At 41.2% G+C, this 26,525-nt stretch overlaps 1 protein-coding gene across 7 annotated transcripts in view; it reads left to right on the forward strand.

The window, feature by feature from the left end:
* The window catches only part of MCF2L (MCF.2 cell line derived transforming sequence like), a 145,711-nt gene that overhangs the window by 11,204 nt on the left and 107,982 nt on the right, over positions 1 to 26,525 (forward strand). Inside the window, exon 1 of one of the 7 annotated variants that reach the window (XM_031056173.1) lies at positions 339 to 566. The exons of 4 other annotated variants lie outside the window; for them this stretch is intronic. In XM_031056173.1, the coding sequence (XP_030912033.1) occupies positions 476 to 566 (91 nt within the window). In that variant the 5' untranslated portion in view covers positions 339 to 475. Of the gene's footprint in view, positions 1 to 338; positions 567 to 12,152; positions 12,329 to 26,525 lie in introns of those variants that run through there. 2 more of the 7 variants (XM_031056174.1, XM_031056176.1) reach the window with 2 other exon arrangements.

Genomic DNA, 26,525 nt, shown 5'->3' on the forward strand with positions numbered 1-26,525 from the left:
GCTGGAGCCTTGCCAAGTTGTTAGAGCACTTTTTGGGATGAAAACCCACTGCAGAGGGTGGGTTTTGCACACTTCTATTGAAGGAGACAAAGCAAGGGAGGTAGGGCACTTTTGGAGGGGAGACTGGAGGAGAAGAAAGACGAAAACATTTAAAGGTGCTGTTTACTGTTCAGTAAGGTCATGTGTAGGGGAAGGCTTTTTAAAATTATTTCTTAATGCAGTCTGGTCTTCTAAGAGAGTATGAGAAATAGTTTGTTATTGAGACCAAAAGAATGTGTGACTAAAATACTGAGTAGATAAGCTCACTGCTGAATTTTCATTCCCTGGTGTATGGGAAAACACCTGCAGCTGCTGGTTTCCTTGGTAACAAGTTCACTGCAAAATCTAAATGCACTGCACTAAGCCTGTGAATTGTACTGCATTTGAGGAGAGTTTAACATGCACACTTGGACCTTTTGATACATGAGTTTCTCAAATGCCGTGTCATTTATGCTGTTTTTGCATAAAATACCTAATTAAAGGAGATGTGCAACATGTTTTGGATTTTGGACAAAACTACAAAAAAGGTTGGTATTTATAAGTCTAAACATGGCCTCTGTATGTGTGTGTAAATATTTCCTTATAGCATCTTGTTTTCTGAACACTTTTAAAATCTTGCTTTTTAAAGCTCAGTGCTATTGCTTGCATATTGTTGAGTCTTAACTGCTTTTTGGAGTTAGAGATCAGAGAGCTGCTGAAAAGAATTGCTAGTACATGTGCCATATAATAGACTTTTGGCAGGAGATTGGTTTTATTTGTCTAAGTAATTCAATATGGGGTACATGTATATGTTCTCACAGATGAGTGTTTTTGCTCTGACTGAAAGGAGTATGATTTCATATATTGTGTTAGAAGATTTTAGTGATGCTTATGATTGGCTTCAACTGTTTGAGCCAAAAAAAATAAATCCATGGAACAGTGTGGTTGTGTTATTATACCATAAAAAATTTTTTTTAAACCTGTATTGTTGTACTTTAAGAAAGACAAACTTTCTTGAGCAAATATTATTAAACAGTTGGATTGTTTTTCAGCAAGTACGTTTAGCATTGCTTCATTGTGTGTACCTGGATCATGAGTACATGGAGTAGAAGTCACATTTGTGACTGCCTTTCTGTTTGTAAAGGGATTTCCTGTATTTTTTGGGAAAATAACACACAGTACTGAGAAGACTAGGCAGTATAAAAAACCACAACATATGTTGACAAAACATTGTCTGTAGCTTATCAAATATTATAGCCATCTGGCAGTGACTCCATGGTGGGATTGCTCTCTAAAATAGGCTTTAAAATGTTTCATAAACTCCTTTTTCTTTCTAAAAGGAGGCAGCTGTTCACATGAAATGATGTATGAGTTTAGTTACTAGACTCTTTGTATTTGGGGTCTTATTCATGACTATTAAACAACCTTTGAATCTGAGACCTTACTGTGTTTTCCCCACAGATAATATTGAATGTCATTAATGAGGTATATCTTTTTAAAGAGCTGTCTCTAGAAAAGACTTGAAGTTTTCATGGACTTTCTTTTACTACTATTTGTTTTGGGTCTTCTAAGTTAGTATTGCATCAGAAGGGTCCATGAGCTCACTGTGTACAAGCTGAGCCTGTTGGGGGATTGAGGAGGTGAGGAGAGCAGGCAGATATGCCATCTTTTACATGAGAAACCAGTCTTCAGTTTTAAATGCTCCCTTGCAAATGTCAGGGAAAAAGAAAAGGGACAAAAGGAGAGTGAAAGAACTATTTGTAGAATGCAGTTATTTGTGTTCCATTTTCCAAATCCCATCATACCCCTTCTTGCTGCCTTTACACTTTGAAAAACATAGATAACAAAAATATTTTTTTCTATTGTAGAACAATCAATTTAGATCTTTGAACAGTATGCTGCCTCATTCTGTGAGGGAATAAAAGTTAAACCATCTAAAACTACTCTGCTTTTGAAAGCTCTTTGCTTACAACCCACTGCATCACTGATAATTACAGCATATCCCATTTGCACATATATGTGACAGTGAAGAGAAATCTGATACTTAGATCAAGTAGAATAACAGTTCATACATGTAACTTTGTGCTATGGAAAGCTTTTGGATACTTCAAGAATCTCTGATTTCTGTATTTGATGCCATAACTTCAAACATTTGTTGTTAGGTTGTTTGTGGTTATGCATTTCTTTGGTTTTACAAAATAGGGCCTTCCAGACAAAGTTACAGAATGGTTTTTGCTTTTGTCATAGGGCATGCTAGCAATGACAGATCCTACCATGCTAAGAACTACAGATGCAAAAGTGACTATTTCCTTAATGCCTGTCGTGTTTTTCTCTAAAGGATTGCTTGAGATCTTGAAGGAAGCAAATGGGTCTTAGGGGGCGCTAATGCAGATCAGTCTCCAGGGGCTGAAGAGACTCTTCCTTTCATGTGTGTTGGTCTTGTTCTAGGTAAATTTTCAAGCTGGGCCTTCCATGGTATCTGGTATCCTTAAGCTTCATCTTTATGCTGCCCTTTGGAATTCTGCTTTTAAATTACATTTTGTAATGCTAACCTCCCTGTTCTCCCTGCTGCTTGTCTATGCTCTGGTGATGCACTGACAGTATTCAACCCTGAAAATGTTCTTCCTCTTGTGTACACAAGTAGGAATGGTGAAGAGGATCCAAGTGTTCTTCTTCAGGGATTCAGATTTACCATGGCCCTGATGTTTTGAGGCTCTGGGAGGGAGCTGGCAGCTGCAGGAGTATTTTACAGCCCATTGAAACTGATCTTGTAAAGAGAAGAACACAGAGAGCAAAATTTTGCAGAAACAAACTTGAAGCGTTTGAGAAATGGCAAGAATACATAACCTGAAATTTTTTGGAAATCTCACTTCAAACTTATAAGATCTTATGAAACGTGACATGACTCAATGAAAACAGAGCAAGAACAGCCTGATTACAAAGCAACTGTTGAAAATACCAGTGTTGAAGATACTTTGATTGCACTGCTTGGTGCATTCTGGAGATTAATTACCAGTAACTTTCTGCAGCTGACCTGACAGCATCTGGGTAGGGTTAGAAACCAATGTCTCCTGAGCTGGAATATGAAATGAAGTACTGTACTCTGGGGATGGGTTTGTGAGTGTGTCCCTCTGCGTTAATCTTTGTGGATTTATGGGCCAGCTCTTGATCATGGTTGTGATTTTTTTTAAGCATTTAGTAATTGTAAAGCTTAAATTATTTGAAAGTGAAATCAAGGGAGCCTCTTTTATCAAAAAGCACTTAATTTTACTGCATTTCAAGTAAGTGAAAAACCCCCAGCATTGTATTAAGTTTCTCACTGACAAGCAAATCCTTGTTTTGGATTGGAAATAATTCTGAAGAGTCAAAGAGGGAAAATAAGAAAAAGCAGCAATGGTATGTAATCAAAGAAACAAGGAAATATATACATTCTTGCTTATATTTTTCTTTCCAAAGCAGTAACAGTTTAGGACTGTGGTCATTTGGGAAAACTAACAGTAGGACTTCTTATCTCTTACGGCTTACGCCATAAGCCTACTGAAGCAAAAATTCAGTCTTTCTGTTTCAAGGAAGCATGAAATGGTGGTTTGGATATGGGTTACAATATCAAGAAATCTAGTTGTCATTTTTCTTTCTGACAGTTCTACCATAGTGCAACAGAGTAACTATAAACTGAAGTGAAGTCATTTTCCCTCATCTACTGAGGGGTTTGTGCAGATCATCTCCCAGGAAAGATCAGTTTAATTTGGCTTGTTTGAGAAGTACCATATTCCATGAAGAATATTAAATGGAAAATAAAAGGGATCTGAAAATACTCACTATTTCACATCCTAATAAAAAACCAACACAACAATCATTGGAAATTGGATATAGTGATTTTTGCTTGTCAAGAAATTAAAAATGCCTTTTCTAGAGGCATTTTTTCCCTATCTGGAATCTTCTGCCACTTTTGATGGTACCTGCTGTATTAAGCATCCACCAACAAAAAAAAGAAAATAATGCTACTTTATTTACTGAGGATTGTTTGCATTAAAATAGACAGGGCAATATATCTGGTAAGGAAACAGAGAGAGAAGTTTTCAAACTCTGTTGTAAAGGACACAACAGCACCATTGCAGGACCTGTGATGAGTGTGAGCATTCTGCAGCAAGACTGAGATTTTGTTTGGGGCATTGTGTCTTTGGCTGAAGGTAAAATATCCTTATGGTTGTTGGAAATTACTTTCCTATTTCTAGATGATTAATAAAAGTAGATTTCTAGATGAGTAATAGAAAGATTACTTTCCTATTTTGAGATTTTTAAAATTTTCCTGTTTTGCATTAAGAGAAAGCCAAGTCCTTTAAGAATGCTTGAGGTGCATTCCAGGAGGGAGGGCAGCACCCAGTGTGGGGTGGTCAGCAGCCTTGGGGCAGCACATCTGCCAGAGGTGGGGCTGGCAGCTCAGCCAGCCCAGCCACAAACTGAATCTTCCCACCTCACTGCATTCCCTGAGCATTGCACTGTTTCCTCTTATAAAAGGGAAAAGCTTTCTGTCACCCTAAAGCTGCACTGAATGCTACTTTTTAAGATATATAAGTGGAAAAGGGCGGTCAGATTTTAAGACCCATCCCATTCCATCCCCGGAGGTATTCAAAATCTGTATAGAGGTGGCACTTAGGGACACAGTTGAGAGGTGGACTTGACAGTGCTGCATTAATGGTTGTACTCAATGATCTTAAAGGTCTTTTCCAAACTAATGGTTCTGTGATTTAAAAAAAGTTCCAAATTAAAGTTGACATCCTTCTACTGAGCCCTTTGTCTGTGTTAAAATTTGTCAGCCTGTTCCTTAGGGGTAAGCACTTCAGTTTTAATCTGTGTAATCAAAGTGAATGGTCTTGGAAAAACCCTGACTTTTTTATTCTAAGTAGGTTTTATATAGTTGATTGTATGTAAAATTAACAATTATATGTGGCAGTTAAATATCTGTAATATTAGATTAAATTTCTCTGTAACTTTCTGTTACAGAGAAATTTCCTGAGTGTTTTAAATCAATCCTGACTTGAATGGTAGACCTGCTGCACTTTTATGTGTGCAGCTTGTTCTTTTGAAATAGGGATTTTTACAAAGTAGGGCATGTAATAAAATTTAGACTTTTAATACTCAAAATCTGAAGACACACAAATAATTTGATTTAAAGCCCAGTACTTTTTAGGATACCTCAAAGGTTTGAGCTCTAAAAAAATATTGGACAGACTCTTTTGGAGGGAAGAAATTACTTTTATGACCCCTCATCCAGCATTTCCTTTGAAAAGAAAATCACCCTAACAACAGAAGACAAAAGGTGTGTGTTTTCTGGATCCATTTAATTTCAGCATTTGCATGCATAATACTAAGTCTGTGGAAGAATATGGCTGTGGCATCTCTGCACCAATACTGTACCATCTATTTAATCATGGTACCAGTAGCTGATGTTCTGAAACCAGAGCTCCCTGGCATCCACTGTGTTATTTTTCTACATTTAAAGTACTGTGGTTTCATTCCTTTTGGGGTTGGAGTAGTTTCCCTTGTGAAGCCTTTCCTTTAACTATAAATATATATGGAAGTGTCCCAATGAAGGAAATAACAGTGATGCTTCATTTCCTTCCATATTACTCCTTTTTGCAGCAAATTCATTCCCTGCTCACCTTTATGCTTCCTGTTCTCTGTCTTCCTAACTTCCTGCACAAAGTACTTCCTTCATCTATAAAGATATCTCAGTAAACTTAGAAAGAAAAGGTCCTACTTGGCACTGCATTGGCAAAAGACAACATTCATTCATTTATTGCCATGCCTGCTTTTAGAGGAGTGCAGCTGTGGGCACATCTGGATAGTTTAGCTCCTCAGTCTGAAGAAGAATAAAAGACTGGAACACCCCTCAGCTGGAGCAGGGGCAACTGGAGGTGTTACATTAAATAAACTCTTTCAAGGCTGTTGGCTCTGCAGTTATTACTGGCAAAAAAGGACAAAGAAGAAATCTGAATGAAGCACTTACAAAGTAACTTGGTACTCTTTAGAAACACAGCAGACCAATAGAAGAGATTCAAATGACATTTCATCCAAGCAAGGGAGGCTGGAGAAAAAGAAGACCCTGCCTATTATGCTAGGAAGTATTAAAACCTGTGATCTGGTCAATCACTTTTAGTTAATTCAGGCTGAAGAGCCTTACTACAAAACTTCACAGCAGTGTGAGAAATGCTTCTCTAGCATGAAGCTGACACAGGTTATGAAAGAAACAGAATAAAGAAAGTTAGTAACTAAATTAAGCTTTAAGAACTAATTGATGTGGAGGTTTTTTTGCTTTTGTTTTGTTGGGGTTTTTAGGGGGAGGGATTTTGGTTTTTTTTAAGGAGACTAGATTGCAATTGGTGGGGGGAGCCAGCAAGCTGTTTGGGGAAGACTGAAAGTACAGGGAGCTAGATTTTGGCAAGATTGGGCTAAATTGGAGAAGAGGCAATCAAATAGAGATGAGTATGTTTGTTGCATTTTATCTATCTTTTACTACTTTTCAGCCATGGGCCTGAGCAATAATGGAAAAGGAAGGGGAGGGTGAAGCTTTTCCCCTACTGCTGAGTACTTGATCTGGGTGTCACCTCAGCCTAGTCCCTGTGTGGGGTATCACACATCCCCGATGAGGGAACCCGGAGAGTAGCTGCCAGGACCTTTTCTGTATGGCACATACTTTCTCAAAGAAAAATTTATTGAGTTTGAGGAGACACTGAGGACTTGATGGAGATTTGGTAAATTAATATATTAATTAAACAAGGCATAATTTTGATGGAACTATTCTATGAAGTGCTCCTGCACATCTGAAAGCTTCTTTAGTCTGTTATGAATGAACCTTGCCCATATGCAAGGCTTGGTATGAGTGTTTTGAGTGTCAAGTTTTTAAAAAGAAAAACTTTGATTTTTTTGTTTCCTTCCTTCCTCCATGTATTTGCTAAGTTCTCTGTATTTCTTGAGATTGTGAATCTAGGAACAATTTTCTCCTTGTGAGAGAGTGAGGTGTTGCCAAAAGCAGAATACTGCCATCTCTGCTTATGAATCCCAGTTTCAAATCCCAGATGCTTTACATAATAAAGCCTAACTGGGCTGATTACCAAGAGAACTCAGTCATTCAGGGAAATAAAAGGGAAAATCCCTTTTTTTCATGGAGGAAGAACTCATGCCAAGAGGAGGTTGAAATGTTAAAAATGCATTTTCTGTTTGGATCTTTCATATCAACTGTCCTGTTTCCCTCTTCTTTCCCTTTGATTTAAGGCTGGGAATCAGTATCACCCTTGTGCAGTGGGTGTATGTGGCAGTTTTTGGTAGGATCTGAGAGGACCTAAATTTATGAAAACCACATTTAATGGGTCTCTTCCCTCTCTGCAGGACCCCAGCTTAGGTAAGTCTCCCTGGCTATGTTTGCAGTGTCTTTGGAGAGCAGTGGTGCCCAGGTGCTGCATTTCTCAGCCCACACACCCGGTCTATAGAGTTCTGGGGTAGGTGGTGGGTGGGGCCATGCAGGCTTGGCTGCCTGGTGCCGACCCTGTGGCATCACTAAAATCTGTCAGGGATGTTTGGCAGGACATTCAGCTGCACAGGCACAACTGTGCATACATATGCTCTGCCTCCTCCCTCTGCCACAAGCGATGGGGCAGGGCCTGTGTGAAGTGGCAGCAGGGAAACCTCGCTGTGTTTCCATTTCTTGTAGTCCTGCTTTATAGTCAATGCAGAATTTTCCTTATGCTGCAGTCACTCTTAGGCTCCATGGGTTAAACTGGAAGCCCTCTTATGGATTAGTAATTGACTGATAAATAAGAAATAGAGAGTTGATTTAGGTGGTCAGTTTTCTGTGGGTGGAGGGGGAGTTACTGGTGGAGGAAGAGATTTCTGCAGGGGTTCCTGCAGCTGTTCAACATAATCCTAAATGAACTGGAAATGGAAAAAAGCGTAAAAAAAGAAAATTTGCAAATGTGTGAAAATACTTACTCAAAATAGTAGAATTCAGTGCCGAGTGCAAACTGTTGGAGGATAAATGGATGGTGCTAAGTAAGTGATCAGTAGAGAAGGTGAAATTCATTGCATGTACAAGTGATGCAGATGAGAAAAGAAAATACTATTCTGTAAGCTAAGCTGTTACCCTCAGTGAGAGACCTTGACTGGCTGTGGGTAGTTCCCTGAAAATAGCAGCAGCTCCCTTGGCATTCAGTGTTGGTCCAAAAGGCAAACAAAACATTACAAACCCCTGAGAGGGAAACCAAGAACAACAGAATCCTTATGTCACTGAGTAATCTCTGCTGTGCCTGCTTCTGGAGTACCATGTCCAGTTTTGTTCCCTTTGTCAGAGTACAATTAGTGTACGTGGAGGAACAGTGAAGGCGGTCAGAGGTATGGGCTTGCTTTTGTACAAATAGGAACTAATTAGTGTAGGAAATTTTCTGTCTGGAAAACAGGCAATTGGAGGAGACATAATATCACCTACAGTGGCAGTCTGTATAGTCATGAATGGCTTGGGGATGTGAAAAGAGTGTGTTTATTTCCTGTAGGGTTTTTTTGGGTTTGTTTGTTTTTGTGTTTGTTTTTTTCTTTTTTCTTTTCCGCTGCTTCACAAAAGAGAAACTGGGGCACACAGAAAACTTCCAGGAAGGTAGTTTAAGCAAAACCAGTTCTTCACACAGCACATAGTTAAATTTTGGGACTCGCTGATAGATGATGTTACAAAGATTAGCATAAAGTTAGCAGAGAAATCTTTAGGTATGTTGTTGAAAGTATCATTTGCTCAAGCAAAACTGATTGCATGATTATATGTTAATCACCTATGGTTACCAATCTGCCCCCCCCCACATGAGTGGATAGCTGTGTGTTACTTCTGAAACATTTTCAAATAGCCACCATTTCTTGAAAAACTAGGTCATCATATTTGGGTGAAACTGTCTGGAAGTAAAATATGTGTGATGCTGCTGTGTTTGAACAGGATTTGCTGAAGACTACAGCCAAAACCAGAGTAAAGTAGAGAACTGAGGGGAAAAAATAATGTTGTTGGAGCTTTCAAATCTAATAGAAGTTTAGAAAAAAGTCAATACAAATCAGGTCAAATATTATACCCATGCAGCAATGGAAATCAATTGATTAAATTAAATACATTTGTGCCTCTCTTATTATCTTTGCAGTTTCACTGAAATAGACCAGTAGACAAAAAATATTTCCCATGCATTTTTAACTTCTAAGACATAACTGAAATTTCCTCAAATTTCTTTATTAATTCCTCTGTTGCAGCAGGGGCTTGCCTGGAACTGGTGAAGATATTTTGCTGAAGACAATACATTAGCATAAGTTAAAAATCAGAATTCCAGAAGTAGCTTGAATTTTTAATTTAAAAGATAATCGTATTATATCTGAAAAATTACAACATGTCCTACTGTAGTTACAGACTCTCAGTGCTAGAACTGGGCATCAGTCCTTTTACTATAAAATTCTAATTAGGCATGAAATGTGTGGGACTGAAATGGCATGTTTAATTCCATAGCATGGTTGTCATGATGATCCGAAGAGGTGTGGGGATCAAGAAAAAACTTCAAGAGTGAAAACTGCAGTAGCTCTTCCCTGAGATACAGTCATGTTGTATTTTCAAGACTGTTTTGTTTCCATACATAGCTCAGGGTCAGATACTGGATTGCTTCGTGTTGCAAGAAAGCTCAGTTGGGTTTTCCTGTTAAGAGTTTATTTTAGTTAGTTTAAGGTCTGTTTCTTTAGTCTGACTCAAGGTTGTTCATGAAGCCATGGATGAGCCTCAGTCAAATCAGCAGAGACTGTAATCCCACATTTGGTTAAGCATCTTGAAATACTCTCTGTTTCATTCAGTAGAGAAGCTATGCCAAAGCTTCTTACTCAGGAAGACAAGGCTGCCTGATTTCCATGAATGAAAATGATTAAACAAGTACATGATTACAAATAACCCACTTTTAGGTAAACTGACTTTCAGCCCAGCTAACTGAACCTTTCACGTGGGTGCTGTGCTTATACTTTGCATGTTTGGAATTTGTTTGAAGGTGCAGAAAGTATATGCAAAGTGGCATTGTTGGAGTAACTGAGGTTTAGCTAACATATTAGGGTTCTCCATTCATTTTACACAAGTGTAAGTTATTATGTGCTTGTGTTTCTGAAAGTTGACTGGTTGATGTGGTAAAATTCTTCACTACTTTTTGTCTTCCTTTTTGTTTGTTATTTCACTGAGAAACTCCATGGAAAGATGGACTTGGATATATAGGAAGCTTAAGCAGTCTGCTGATTCTCCAAGGAAAACCTGAAATTACTCTTGAATTGAGTCAGGATACTCAGGGAAATTTGGGATTGAACTGTCATCTTCTCTTGCAGTAGGTGCTTGTGAATGAGTATGTTTGCAGCACTTCTTGCTGCACCAGGAAACAGTGTAATCTAATAAGTGAGCTTTGCTGTTTTGCATGTGCAGAAACGCCTTAGGCCTTTAACTTGCTGCAGTAACAAATCCCATTGGCTGTCTGGCATCTGGAGTTCTCCCTGGGCTGTCTGTGGGTGCAATATGGTCGCACAGCTTTTGTTTGATAACGAGCCTCAGCTATCCCAGGGCACCTGCAGAGATCTTTTCTCATGCATTTGCTCCTCTGGGTCACCACCAGAATGGCAAGAGCCTGGGCTGGTAATTGTGGTCTTGCTGCCCATCACTTGTTCCTTTGCGTAAGTGCAGTCTCAAATGGCAGTCACATAAACAAATTACCTTTTACATACAAAGGGCCTACAGATCCTGTTTTTCAGTGGTAATATTTTGTTATGGAAAAGCTTGACTAAAGACTTCATTTTGTCATTTCTATTAATATTGAAATGGAAATATATATGGCTCTAGTCATATCTAATACATGGAGCTGCTGTGGGCCTGTCATACTTTGAGTGGAAATAATGTGAATTAATGTAGTAAATGAATTGTCTAAATTAATTTTATTGGCAGAGGAAGCCTAAATAATTTGATGGGTTCTCTTAAAAACCTTTTTTAGTTCATATCCTCTCTAATGGTATTGTTGAGAGTTATGAACAACTCATTACAGGTGTCCACTTACTTACCTCAGGAGGGCTGCTATTTTTACCTGCTGTATGCAATTTGTAGAAAAGAATCTTTATCTTAAATAACACAGCACAGTCCTTTTAAACATAATGAAAAACATGTATTTTTCTTTCAGCCATGGACAATTCGTTAATGTTGGTTAAAAATTAGGCTAAAACCAATGGGATGATTAGGAGAGTGGAGGAATTCAGCAAAATTCATCATCAGCAAAAACCTGCAACAATGAGATTAGTAGGCATCAAGATTATCTTTGCAAATAAAAAGTGTTAAAAGCGTCATAGTTACAAACTTGTAAAACAGTCTGTATAAAAGCAGTGGAAATCAATTATGAGGAGCAGTTGTATAGAGAAGCATTGTACTGCTTTTAGTCTTGTAGGTTTTTCTGTGTCCCTGGAAGTTTTCCAGTGGTATTGTACCCTCTGTAGTAAGTGGAAGTTTATGAGGTTTGGTTTTCCTGGGTGCCTTCTGCAGCAGTTCTGCTGCCATATACCTTGAGGGGTCCAGAGAGCCTGACTCTAAAACCCCTTTGTCTAAGGTGGAAATACAGTTGCTGTGGAAATACAGATTTCACAGAGTTATAAGACTGCTGTGACACAACATTTAAGCAAACTCCTCCAAAGATTCCAGAAGACAGCTGCGTTTAAAGGAAATTCGACAGGTTCTAAAGGAAATCTGAAGCCCTTAACCTTCAAAAATGACCGGTCCAAACCGAACGTGGACTGGTGAGAGCGGGATCTCCCTGGCGTTGTCAGTGGGAAGGCATTTTCCTTCCAAGCTGCCCACCCTGGCAGGAAGGTGGAGGAGCCCCGGCGTTCACGTGAGTGAGGCTGGGGCGTTCTGCGAGCGCGGCTGCTCCCGCGGGATGCAGCGCGGCCCTTCCCAGCCCTTCCCTTCGAGCGCTCCTGCTGCCACCGGCACTCCCGCTCTGGCTGTCCCCGCCTCGGCCAGGCTCTGCCAGCAGGGAACGTGGGCTCCTGCTTCCCTTTGTGCCGAGGGGAGCCGTGCGGAGCGACTGAAATGCAGGGCTGCGAAGCGCTGCTGTAGCGGGCTGGTCTGGGGCTTTTTCCCCCCTGCCTCCTTTAATCCTTGAGCGGGGGGGGCAGGCTTGCTGTGGATTCTTTTTGTTTTATCTGAGAATGAGATGCTGGCTGAAAATTGAAGAAATGGCCCTAGAAGAATTGATGCAAAGATTAAATGCGGTTTCCCAGTGCGCTGGTAGGAGGAGCTGCTGGTCTTAAATAATGTGTTGTGTGGATGCTGTTAGTGATTTTGTGGGATTTACAGAAAATCCTGACAATCCGACTAGCTTTTTTTTATGCATGCTCTCATTAATAGGAGAGAGAACATTAAGAGCTTTTGTCAGCAGGTTAAACTTTCATTGATATTAACACTAATTAACATTTTTTTGTGCTTAGTTATTCCTGAAGCATGCTTTAGAACATCGTTTTGAGTAGCTGTTAGCCCAGTCATGTACTCTAAATGGGTCTTGATTCCCTTTTTATCTGACTCGGCTGTACCTAAATTGGGGGAATTACAGATTTGTCTTGTGAAATGGGTCTGATATGAAGCAGTGGAAAGCTGAGCTAACTGTAAGCACTGCAAGCCAGTATTTTGGGTGGCTCTAAATTGCACTTCTATGAGAATGAAGAGTTGCATGAATTAATCGTGGTAAATGTAGTTTTACATCTGTATGGATTAAAAATTAGAGCAGATCTCCTAAAATGGTTTTAGCACTGAAGAAATATTATGAAAATTTATGAGATTGTTTTATTTGTTGAAAATGTAAATGCTTGTGTGCTCAAAACTAGAACTAAGAAGCAGTGCACCGTGAGGTGATCTTTGATTAGATCTAGAAGTGTTATCCTGGCTATTGCTCATGCAGAGATGTGAACATATTTCGGAATAAAAAGTTACCTGGAAAGACAAGAGAGGTGGTTTTTGCATCCTTTGAAACTGTTTGGTTTGCCCTTTATTCTTGGTTGACAGATTACAGAAGTGTTGCATCTTCTTGTCATGTGAGACAGAACAGTGATTTGAAAATACAGAATATTATACAGTATGATTCATTGCAGTATCAAAACTTGGAATTTATCTTCCCCTTTTCCAAGTCTGCTGTTTCCTGAGGGTGACTTTTTCATCTTTTTCAATTTCCATGTGGTGGAAGCAGATAATTAGCAAGATGGCTGATGCTGTAGGCTGATGAACACATAGATTAAAAGACAAATATGGAATGAACAGATGAGCTGCCTCTTTTCTTGGATAGAGAAAAAAGATGTTTTACCTTCTTAACAGCATTTTTTGGGGGGGAAACAAGATTTGATCTGACAAGAACAAGCATTAAATTACAAGTAAAGGTCATATACACATTTTTTCTCCTTCCTTGTTTTTCCTGTTGATTATCTTCCTATTTTCAAAACATGTCTTTATTAAATATCTGGATATTTGTTTCATTTCCTGTTTTGGTGTTCTGAATGCTTAAGAAGAAAGCCAGTCTGATGTTTGCTAGGGCATACTGTCTGTTGCAGTTTATTTTAGTAATTTGTACATTACTTTTTCCACTTCCATGAAAATGCTGATCTAGTTTTTTTGTGGCAAGATAAATTTTAAGAATGTGTGCTGGATTTGGTTGGGAATGTGGGAGCCTTTTCTTCCTGAGCTGAAGGAGAGGGAGGCTCCAGAGTGGGGTTTGCCTGTGACACTGCCTGTCTCTCAGCTGTGCAGCTGCAGGTACACTGTGACCTTCATGTGAGCCACCAGCGGCTCCAAATGCTGTTTGCATACTTGCTGGCAGCTCTGACCATGTGCTGGTTTTTAGCTTGTTAAACTTGCATATTTAAAGAAAAAAAAAAAGAGAAAAGGCAGTCTTTACAGGCAATTTCATACTCGTGATTTAGCTGGTCCCTCTCCTCCCCCTTCTCTTTCTTCCTCTCTGTTATAATCTTTATGCAGGTATTCTCAGGCCACAGGCAGTGCTTTTATACAGCCACTGGTTGTATTTATAGGTGACTGTTTCAGGTTTCCTTTGTCCTTCACCCCCACTCCCTCCCTTGCTGCTTTCAGGTTGCTCAGACAGTTTCTCTGTCGCTGTCTCCCATTCTTGGGCTGTACCCTCTTCTTGGGTCTGATTATCCTCTGTCTGCCTACACAGCACTTCTGTTGGTTCAGAAACATTTTGTAAGCAAAGATTTCCTTAACAGCCCAAGATCATGCTCAGACTTTTTCAATAGCTCCGTGCTCAGGAGTAATTGAAATGCAGAGGTTCCCCTGCCTTCCCCCTGGTACAGCTGCCCACCTTCAGGCATGGAGGGATTTTCTCCTTTGTAGGATTCTTGGGAAAAACCCCAAAAACCTGTTCTTCTTCCTTAGCTTGTTTTTTGTTGTTGTTGTTGTTGTTGTTTGGGGTTTGTTCCCTCTGAATTATGCTGCAGGCAGGCAGAGATTTATCCCAGGTAGTTTTAAGCTTTTGAGTTAGAAGAGGAATTCTAAAACCCTTGTGTGCTGAACAGAGAGAAGGAGGGGGCATGTTAAGAAGGGAAGTCCTTCCACCTTCTGAGGTGTGCTGGTGGAGCTGAGGCTTCCTGGGGGCCAGGGAGCCTGGAGCAGCTCAGCTCCCAGCCTGGCATGTCCCAATGCCTGAGGTTAGGAGTGGTAAATCTGGGCGTGTGTGTAATCTTTCACTGTTCACTTTCACAGAACAGCCTTTGTGCCTCTGGCTGCTTTCCCACTGGCAAGTGCCCTGTGTCAGTCTGGCGCTCACACAACCTTTCTGGGCTACTCATCCCTCACTGCCACACCTGCACTTGCCTTAAAGATCTGCTCCCTCTGGTCTGACCAAATTCTGATTTACTCACATTCCCAGCCCCCATGGTAAGTTATGACCTCTCCTTACTCTCGTAGCAATGTGTGATCCTCTCACTGAGTCAGTCCCTCGAGTGCCTTCCACATTTCACAAATCTGGACAGCTTTCTCTGGCAAAGCTTTGATTGATTATTTCTTGTTTTCCTCACCTTCACCTTATTCTCCAACACCTTACATTATCTTCTCCTTCTGGATGTACTTAGCTGCCAAAATCATGCTCCCTAGTCAAATATTATCATCTGCCTCATATTCCAGCTCTGACTCCTGCTCCACACTTCAAAATCACCTTGTGCCCTACACTTTCCCAACAACTGTAAAAGGTGTTCCCATGACATCTTTTTTATTTTTTCCCAGATATGGTCCTCAATCTTCCCAGCCACTTTCCTTCTATCAGTGACCGCCTGGACTTGGATGACCAGACTAATTGCTTTTGCTGTTCTCATATAAATCCATAGAAGGCAAAAGTTATTTAAAGAAATTCTTCAGCTGGATTTTTTTCCCCTGATAGATTTTGGAGTTATTTCAGAAAAAAACCTGTGAAATTATTATCGATACTGAAAAACAAAACCCTATTTTTTCTATGTCTGTTGTTTTGATGGATAATGGCATCATTTCACTGTCTCTATTTGGATGTCGTTTTTATTTTTCTTCTTATTTTTCAGTTCTGTTGCTGTGTTAAATTCAACCCTCTTCCACAAATTTCTGTTTATGGGCAGGACTACCCCTCCCCACGGAGCAGTAGCTCAGAGGTTGAAGCCTGAGATGATAAACAGTTCTGACCTGGGACCTCATGGATTGTCCATATCACTGACTGCTGTGGGGATTCTGCTTAGGACTCCCTGTGCTCTGACTGACACACAAACAGTATTAAGGCACCAGCTCTCAGAGTCAGCCACTACCCTACATTTGCATCACTTAGAAGCCTTGCAGTGATGTATTCAATTCGTGCAAACAGGCAATACAAATCTGACATTCTCAGCCTTAAGCTTGTGGAAGCCCCACTATAATGGTTTCTTTCCACTTTGGAAAAGTGCCACTATAGCAGCTACCATCTGTTTCCTCTCCTCAAACACAATTTTAATGCTCTGCAGAAAGAAGAAACATCTGCAAACCAAAGAAGGAAAACATGTGGTTCCTCAGTAAATCTGTATACAGTGCTGGTATTTTAAGTGCAGGTAGTGTCCCATAGCCATTTCAGTCACTTTTCAGTAGCTCTGCATTTTCAGTCTTAGTCACAGTTTGGGCCCAAACTTTACACTTCCCTGGCTTTCTGTTCTTGACAGGCAGGCTTTTGAAGCTTTGAAGGCTGGCTCACCTGTCTTGACAAATCAGGCACAGATGTGGGAGGAAGGAACTCGCACACCGTCTCCAAGTACCCAGAATCACTGGGGTGAGTTAGATCATTGCAAGGACAGGAACATCCTCAGGCATACTGAAGGGACATTTTAAAGTTGTGGGCAGCTTGGAAGGACCTGTTCTGTGTGTCCTGTCCTCCCCATTCCTACACTCTTGTGAGCTTGCCTGCTCTTTCTTATGCTTGTAGCTTCTGTCCTTGGTTCACTTGATTTTCAACTTTGGGAACTCGAAAAGTCTTTCTCCATGTGGCAGAGTGCTCTGTATGCTTCTGTTAATTTGGCAGGCAGGTAGGTCTGAGCATGAAAGCATTGATTTACTACTTGGCAACTTTGTCAGCTTTCTATGTAGCTGGTAGAGTTGGAGAGATCCATGTGAGAGCTCTGAAATCTGCATGTTGTGGGCATGTCCGCTGCACCCAGGTGGCCTTTGGTGGTAGTGGGGAATGCCTCTGCTGGTATTAACTTGCTTGCCCTTTGTTTCAGCTTTTCTGCTGAAAGTAGAAAAAGGCATGCCCTTCCTGACATGAAGTTTAAAATTTTAAAAGCAAGGGTGGGTGCTGCAGTTGAGCAGACACAAGCATTTAGGAGTGGATTGATCATATTTTCTGTGAGGATGGCACTGTCACGGATCCTGGGAGCACCTGCATGGCATCCATTTCTTAGCATATTCTGGCCTAAACCAAACTCTTTATATTACTACTGAAACAGCTGAATCTAGTGAAACTAATGGGAGTAAGGTTCAGAGATAGCAACAGAATTGTCCTTATTAAAATGAGCTGGCTGCCTTTTTGGGAATCTGAAAAAAAATACTTTGATCAACATTAAGGTTGATTACATTTTTTTTAACCAAGGTATTGCTTAAATATGGTGTCCCAAAACACTTCATCACAATAGGATTTCTTTTTTTTACATACAACTTCCCCTCCCCCTTTCCAAAAAAAACCCACCTATCACTGACTTCCTATCCAAAAATAGGTATTAAACAGTAAATGATAGCACATTTAGAATGGCTTTTCAGGGGATTGTGAGGTGCATATTTGTCAGTCTCCTCTTCAGTTTATGGACTTTGAGTATATATATACTTAAAGCTTGCAGAGCCAGGAGAGCCCTGGTGGGATTTAAGTACTTAGTGATATGAAAGAAGAAAAAAGCCTTTTCCTTTGATGTGTTTTTATAACCATGGTGTGTCAGAATATTTTCTTGGCAGGAGCGCCTGGCACAGCTGCCTGCCACGCTTCCAACCCCAGAGAGCCAAGCTGCAAGATTACCTCGTGCATATCAAATGACAGGGAACCTCTGCACAGAAGGAACAGTGCAAAGCAGGGACGGAGTGTCTGCATGTAACACAGCCTGAGCTCTCTTCAAGGTGTTTGCTCTCAGCTGATGTGTATGCCAAAACCTGGGAGTAGGAGGCATTTGGGTCACTCACTTTTTCATTTAATAAAGAAGATCAAGCCAGCTACCTGGGATTTTGTTGTTTGTGTGTCAGCTCCAACAACTTAAGGTTTTCAGTATCTGAAACACTGCATTTCAGCTGAAAGTTTGAGCCTGCTGTTTTACAATATCTGGCTTAGGTCCACTGTTTCTTTTGTCTTGTCCCATTAAATAGCAACTCTCATTTTGGACAGAAAGAACAGGATCTTGAATGCTTCTACATAGATAAATCACATGTAGGTCTCTTGAGTTAACCCTGCAATACTGTGTTAGCTATTTTGACCTCTCTCCAGTTACTTATCCCCACAACTACATAGCTCAAGCATGAGCCACTTGGCTCAGCACACACAGGAATGCAGCTTTGTGGTGATGCAAACTGTCTGGAAGTCCAGCCCTTAACACTGCCTTTAATAGCACCATGGGTGCAGCCTCCTCATGCCTGGAACAGTCAGCCTAAGCACAGTCCTGGGTGCAGGTAGAGATGGAATCATCATCTTGGAGGTTGACTTCCTGCACAGAGTGGGCAGTTTTGGACAAGAGATCCCCTTACTTACAGCAGTCCCGGATGTTAGTTATCCTCAGTCTGCCTCTGCTGTTCTTTTTGTGGCTTTTGAGTTTTTGTAATAATGCTTTAAATTTTTTGATGACTGACACGAAGTGCTATTTGAGTTGTGGTGTTCCAGGGACATGGAGCTGGCTGTTGGGCTTCCCACATGGTTCCCTGGAGCAGCAGGGAGTGGACACAATGAAACCCTTGCTGCAATGAAGAAATGTTAAACTTGGTCGCACAAAGGTGTCACTGGCTGTGAGTTTCTGCAAGGGAGAAAGCTGAAATGGAGGAGCCTTGTGATAGCCATCCCCAAATGTTTCTAGCTCCATGTGAAGGTTGATGTTGTTTGAGCTTGGTAGGAGCCAGTGTGATGGTCCCTTAGGCACTTAAACCCCTTTGAGGACACAGGGCAAGGCAGACTCCTAGTAGAACGTGGCACTCAAATTGTAGTGAGCTGATAAAGCACAGTGCAGCATGGTACTGCTAGGTTTTGAAGATTTTGGTGTGCAGTACTGCTTGGCAGCAGTCAGCCTTTTTGAAATTGATAATCTGGACAAACAGGCATTTGGCAAGTTGAGAACTGCACTGCTGTGCAATAAGTAAGCTCCTGTTTTTCACCTGTGCTGTTACTTCAGGGCTGTGTGTGCTGTCACCCTTCCTGTGCTTGAGGCATTTGCTAAGTGACAGTTTTAGTAAAAGTCTTTCTGCCTTCAGCATTTCATGTGGCAGGCAGAAAATTTGCACCGAGAAGAGACTGTCCTAGTTCTTTTAAAGTCTCAATTCTTGTTGAGCCAGAAATGTATCTTCCTTTTCTTTCAATTCCTGCCTATCATCTGATGGATTTAAAGGAAGGGTGGCTTTGCATATGAAACACCAAGATAATTTATATAAATAGCAATTGATGAGAATACACATAGCTGATTTTAAAAATTACACTTCAGGCTACAGCCTTCATAGTTAAAAATATCAAATTATAAATTGCAGCCTTTTTTGTAAACACTCCTGTGTCTGGCTTCTGGGATGAACAAAGTTATTTCCCTTGGTCACTATTTTGTCCTGGGCTGCTGGTTTTCTCTCCCAAGTAACCCTGTGGTTAGGTTAGCTAACCATACTTAGCTGGTCATTTGAGGTTACCCCATGTCACATGCCTTGGGTTTGAACAAGAGCTTTGTAAAACCAGTCTTGTATCAACTTGTGGCCCACGAACCACATGAACCAGTGCGTTGTGTGACTGGTTTGTTTCCTCTTTCTGTGTTTACTTTGCATGTGTCACTGCAGGCACAATGCCTACTGAAGCAACTGCTGTGAAAGGCCCTGCCAAACTGAAATGTTCCTTATGGCTCTGTATCCTGCTCCTGTGGAATATTTGTAATTAAATGGGTTGTTCTCTATTTCCATTATTTTAACATTTGCAATTTGCAAGATTCACTGCAGTGAAGAGAGTAGTTTGGTAATTCATGTGGGGAGGTGAAAGCTGAGTGGGTTTTTCTGATTCCGTGTCTGCCCCTGAGAAGTGCCTGAGCTGCCAGGCAGGTGTCTCAGGTGTGGGAGGGAGGACAAAATTTACCCATCTTGTATCCTCTTGTTAATATATACATGAATTCCTCTCTCCAAACATTGGGTAGCTCTTCTGCTGGCTTTTGTTTTCAGTTTCCAGCTGAGTCTAGAACTTGGTTGTTATTACCAAGTGGATTTATAAAAGGAAGCTTGATGCTTTCTTACTTAGCATTTCACTTTTTTGAGACACTTTACTCAGCCTTTCAGCATGTTTGTAATGGCAAAGTACATTTATATAAAATACTCTATTCTTGTTATAATACTTAAAAAACAAAATTAAAGGTCTCACCCAAACATTCAGTGAAATAAAGTAGATAAGAAAGGATGTTTGTGTTTGGGAAAGGAATTTTTCCAGCTTACTTTGAGGACTGTTGACAATGGGTGAAGGGGAAAGATGGGCTAAGGAAGCAAAACAGGTGTGTTTGGTTATGCAGCTTGGATGAGAACCAAAAGCTAGCAGAAATGAGGTGATATAAAAAGGTTCTCTGGATGTTTTGCTCATAGATGGGCATTTAGTAGGACATGAAACTGGGTCTGCATAATACACTGTCTGAAAAATAATAACTTTGTGTCCAGTAGTTAGGATGGAATATGACCTGTGTTCACAGAATCCCAAGAGTTATGAAAATTCATCGTCATTACTTTCTTCATGCTTGAGTACATGCTAGGCTCTAATTATGAGATACTCCAGTCTGCTCAGGACCCAGACATTTACTGTGTTCCTGGCACAGGTGGTTTTGTTGAGGACAGCCACAGTCAAAAATTCCATTTCTGGGTTCTGTGTAACAGCTGCTGAGCCTGCAAGTGACCTGTGGGATGTACATTGGAGGTCTGATATTAAGGATTTGAAGGTAAAGAGGGGCAAAGAGCATCTGAGTGCACTGGAGGAATCAAAAGGAAGTTACCAAAGTTGTTGGTGGTTTTCAAAATCCTGCCAACAGCTGACAGGAAAAAAAAAGGGACCTTTCCACACCAGATAAATCACCTGTGAAGTAAAGGTAAGAAAAAAATACAAACTGACACATAGCTTTTTTTAGCATTCTAATTCCATACTTTCGTCATTTCCTTCTGCTGAGTCTCTTCAGTGCTTCTTGCTCCCAGCTCATGCTTTACTTGCCTTTCAAGGACATTGCAATCTGCATCTGACTTTGGTGCCATCACTGTTTCAAAGTCAATTCCTTTGAAAATTGTATACCTGAATTTCTTTGAGACCACAAAGCCTGGAGCAGGAGAGGGTTATTAATAGAAACTGCTTCTCTCTGTTGTTGTATGAAGACAGAAGCTGAACTATTTCAGTGTGGCAGTGGGAGGTGTTTTTCAAAGCAATTGTTTACATTTTTTATCTAACAGGGAATTAAATCGGTCTGGGTGCTGCAGAGAGCTTCCATAATTTTGCAGAAGGAGAGTAAAGGTGCACATTAAATGCTACATTGCTAATTTTGTAAGGTGTGCTTAGCAATTATCCAAGTTAAAGTAGTACTAACAGTTCCCACTCAGCCTTCAGGAAACCAGGAGGAAACTTTGCAGCATCCTACCACATGCCTTTTAAAACATGGAAACAGAACAATTGCTCTGAGCTTTATTTGATAGTCTTTTTAAACACCCTTGAACCCCACAGTGGTTCTTTTGGGAGAATGGTCCAGGAATGAATTCAGTAAAGACTCTGCCTGACATTCATATGACACTGCAATGCAACAACACTGCAGGGAACTCTTACTGGAGATGGTGGAAAGAGGCAGGATTTCAATTCTATCCCCAAAGGAAGGTGAGAGTTTAGAGATCCAAGAGTAGTTGGAAGGGAAATGCAGGTATTTGAGACAGGCCTGATGTGTGACTGCCAAGGCAGGAAGGGGTGTGGGTGTTACCCTTTGGCACTTGGACTGCAGAGAAGCCCCTCCTGTTCCCCCACATTCCCTCAGGAGTTCCTCTCCCATCCTTTCCCATCAAGTAGCTCCTGACTTTCTGCACGTGGCCATTCCCTGAGCTGCAGTGTGGCTGGTGGCTCTCTGGTGTGCATCCTGCCTGAGAAGGAAAGCAGGAGCAGGCAGTGCTGTGAGAGAGGAGCCTTCCCACTCACTATCACCACCCTGGACCAGCAGTCTCGCTGGTTTGACAACCAGTCTGCAAGTTTCCCTGACATGTGAGACATGTTGATGCATGGCTGGTACAGAGAGCTAGACCTGTATCCTTAAATAGCAACAAATGTAGTTCATAATATTTAATTTTAGAGATGCTCATGGAAAAGGCAGCAAGAGGTATACATCCACTCTCCTCTCTTTCCTAACCCTTTTCTCTGCTGCCTGCTCCTGGCAGCAGATCAGCTGTGGGTTGGCCTTACAGGGGGTATTTTTGCTCATTAGGCTCTGTGGGGTTCTCACAAGCCTTGCCACCTTGTGCTGCTCTCCTGTGCAGGGAGCAGGGCCATGCTGGGTGCTGTGCTGGGGGTGGGCAGATCTTGTTTCTCCACAAACCCTGCCCCACAGCCTGTCTGGGATTGCAAGGGCTGCCCTGTCCATCAGGGCCCCTTCATCCCATTGAGATCAGAGTGCTTCATAAGCAGCTGCTCTGACTACAATTTACTGGAGTTGAAAAGTACTCTGGAAAAAGTTGTTAGAAGTGTCTGGGTTGATTTTATGGAATCATTAATGCTGGAGACCTCAGACTTTGAAAATTATCAATGCATTGCTAATTGCAGAGGGAAGAACTTTGTTTCTAACTATTTATGCCTTTGGAAAGGAATTCTGAGGGTCAAAGCCTGGTTTTTAAAATGTATTGGTAATAACACATTAAGCAATGAATTAGTAAGTTATTAAGCTATGAATAAATGAAATTGTGTTTGTTTTAAAGGCTGGTCATTTGCTCTGCTCCATTTTTTGTACAGCCTGCTAAGCCATTCGCTGGTGAGCTATACTGCTCTGGACAGATCCCTGCCTCGAGTAACTTGTTATCTGTATTTGACACAGCAGAAAAGGAAACATCAGACAAGCGTGGTGGAATTGATGAGGGAGGGAGGGAGGAACATTCCCAGCAGAAATAAGGTCAGGCCCATCACTGCACAGTGTTGCCAGTGGGCTTCAAGCAGTGTTTTTGTTTGGGAGGAGAAGGGGTGTGTGCCCCGTGTATCTCTTGGCAGGTCTCGTCCTCTGCTTGCAGAGGTGAGAGCCTGGCTGTAGCTCCTGCCCAGCTCAGTCACCTGGGTTTCCTTTCCTAGAGGTGAGGAGAGGTGGGAGGGGAGGGAGCAGGGCGAGGCAGAGCTTGGCACCTGTGCATCTCCTCCCTGATGAAGCCAGGGCACGGCAGGGCTGGAGCCCAGGGGAGCAGCAGCGCCTGTCTCATGTGGAGGCAGCCTGGGAAGGTCTGGCCAGTGCCTAACTCGGATATCCAGGGCTGCTGCTGGTCTTGGTCTTCACCTCAGCTGCTTCTGTCAGCAAGCAACCAATGCTGTGTTATGAACAGTTAAGACATGAAATAGCATTTTTGCTCTAATGTTTTAGTTTCCATCTTTGTCGCTTTCCCCCCCCTACATTTAAAAAAAATGTGTGAAAAATGATGTAAAATATCACATTTCACCATACTTGATCCAGAGTTGTGAGTTTGTATGGTGTAGAGTCAACACTTGGTGAGCTTCTTGGGTTCTGACAGCTGTTAGATGTCCAGTCAACAGAACTGGAGTTCCACAAACAAAAGTTTCTAATGTCAAGCAGCAGTTTGACTGCTATTAATAAACCATGTTGCTGCTACCTAATAAATGATACCATTTTAAAAAACCCAAACAAACAAAAAACCCAACAGCAACTATTTTTAATAAAGTTTTTGATTTTTTAAGGTTTTTCAAAACAGGGATCCCAAACCACTTTCTAAGCACATCTACTTTTTTCTCTCCCTTGCCTTTGGCTTCCCATGGTTTCTCTTGTATCAGGTGAGAGATGGGTACCTTACAGTGGTTTGAACCATTAAACTGGTGGTTGATTAAACAGAAATTTGCCTTTTTTTTCTTTTTTTTTTTTTTTTTTTGAGGACAGGGAAGCGTGCTCACTGTCATGTCTGCAGCCTGCCCTGCCTCATCCTGAGGTAATTTGATTTGAGCTGATACCAGGGCAAGAGTGAGAACACATGGCCATGGCACTGGAGGAACAGGGCTGGGGCATGACTGCTCCTTCACTAGCAGTCTGCAGTTAACTAAGAGGAGAAATGGTGAAACTCCTGTGACCATCTCCTGTAATTTGTGTTTCCTGGATAACTGAATCAAGTACAATCATCTCTTTAGAAGTTTACTGTCTTGGTTAACTTCAGATCTGAAATGGGTGTTGAATGTTATGGCTGTTGGATTGCTGACTGGCAGAGCAGAGAGAAGCTGCCTGGTCTGTTCATTACCATACTGTGGGTACTTGGTTTCTGCAGAGATCTGCCCATTAAGCCCAGTTTCTCAACTGAATCTTTTCACTTCTTGGTGCATGCTTCTGTCAAGATTTAATTGAATTTTGAGCTCACCAGTTATCCTGGAGTTCACTTAAGTAGGTGTAGTATCAGGCTCCAAGTCTTCCATGTTGTGTGAAATAGAAACATTTCAGTTCCTTTTGTCCCCTGCCTGTAACTAATTTCAAGGTGTGATATCTGCACACAGTTTGTTTTCACACAAGATTTTATTTGATTGTTATGAAAGGTAGAAATAGTTATATTTTTTTTGTACCACTTATCCAAACTCTTAATTTTTTCACACCTCTTAAAACAAATACATGATGTATTAACTAATATTTTACTTCAAAGATCAAAACTGTCTAATTAGAAATTACAGGGAAATTCAGATTCTAGGATGTGTAAACCAATACCAGAATTTCTTCAAGTGCCACATTTTTACTCACCTTGTGAGTAAATAGGATAGAGGTGCAACCAGTGACTGACTTAGACTCTGTTTCCTTTGCATTTTCATCTTGCACTATGGCTAAAGAAACAAATGTCATGGGATGGTGATCTGGGAAGGCACAAGGCTGAAAGCTGAGTGTGCACATTGAGTCTAAAAATTGACATTTTGTTGTGACTTTCATTTTTCTTTCTTTCTGTGGTTCAGTTTATCAATTTACAGATTTGCCTTAGCTGAGTCCAAAATCAGAGAAAAAGGTTTGCTTAAACTAGAGACAAAATATGCATTATATTAGTAACAACTTTCAAGTATGTGTAAGCAATCAGCTGCAATGATAAGAGCTAGAAGTTTTTTTTTTAATGAGACACCTTTTTTTACTTTTTACAAGCCATCTGTTGAGAGCTTCAAATATTGTTAAGATTTGCTTTTTGTCCAAAAAACCCCATTGTTGTGGCAGCTATTTGCTGTTTTTCTAGCCTTGATATGAAACGTACTTATAAGATGCTTGTCTTTTCATTTAAAAGTCTATATTCCTAGCAACTTATTTTTCAGTACTAAATTATTAATCTTAAATGTTATCTGAGAACATTTTGGTCATTTACTGGTTATTAACTTTTATTATAAATTTATAATATTTGCAAAGTTAATATGAGAGATGTGTATTTTTATACTTCGTGTCTGCTATCAATTCTTGTGTTGCAATTTGATGAGAATATATTCAAGCTCTTAAACTTCATTTTTCAGTTGGAAATGTGCCTTAAATCATGGATTGAGGCGTGAGATTTGTTCTGAAAAGGAAACAAGATACATCTAGGTTTGTATGACTGCCCAGTGTTTGCTCCTTTGAGGCCTTGTGATTTTTGCTCTGTCTGCTATAAGATCATGAAAGAGTAGATCTCACCCAAGGCATTGTGTTTTATACTTTATTAAAAATTGCACCCCATAAAGCATCAAAACTTGTCAAAATAAACAGTAATTATGTTATTTCTTATTACGATTCCTTGTTTGCATATGTACACTCCTGTTTCTCCCCCTCTATCCCTGCCTGCATGCTAGGGAGGGTTTCTGTATCGATGCAATATGAACAGGATGATCCCAAGTGTTCCTCACTGTTTTCTCTGAGACACTACAGCAAAGCAGCTACTCCAAGTGAAGGATCAGTCCCCAGCACTGAGCAGGAAGCACAGGGGCATTCTGGCAAAGCCAGGAGCAGTTTTCTTTGCATGGTAGAGGTGCTTTCTCCTCTCCTCAGAGTCCTGAGAGGTGAACTCTCATCCTGGCCTCTGCTTCTGTTACTGCTGTCCTAAGCAGCTCCCTCCTCAGGTCTCTGGCCTGAGGTCCATCTGCTGCCCCCAGGGTCACACCACACCTCCCCTCCAGTGCCTGTATCTCCTCTGCCCTCACTCCTTTCAGTCCCCAGCTGTCCCTCCCCAGTACCAAGTTCCTTTCCTTCCACAAGCCTCCTTTAACTGGAAGTTGACTCTGTCCAGCCTCCGTTCCCATTTTGCTGCAGTCTCACTGACCAGCCTTCCCCAGGCTGTGGGCTGGTGTCCACCCTGTGCCAGCAGCCCCGTGCTCTCTGCAGGGAATCCTTCTACCTCCCACACCTGGTGGTTTTTCTACCAGTGACAGGAGGCAGGGGCTTGCATCAGGGGAAGGAGTGAGCTCCAGACCAGACTGAGTGTTTCTGGGGAGCTGTGGCAAGCCCCAAGGCTGCAGGTGCTTTAACCCCTTCACTTGCTGTCATTGCACCAGAGCTTGTGTGCTGAACACCCTAGGGATAGAAAAGGACCTTCT

The sequence above is a fragment of the Geospiza fortis genome, unplaced genomic scaffold (assembly GCF_000277835.1).
Source record: "Geospiza fortis unplaced genomic scaffold, GeoFor_1.0 scaffold192, whole genome shotgun sequence".
Lineage (NCBI taxonomy): Eukaryota > Metazoa > Chordata > Aves > Passeriformes > Thraupidae > Geospiza > Geospiza fortis.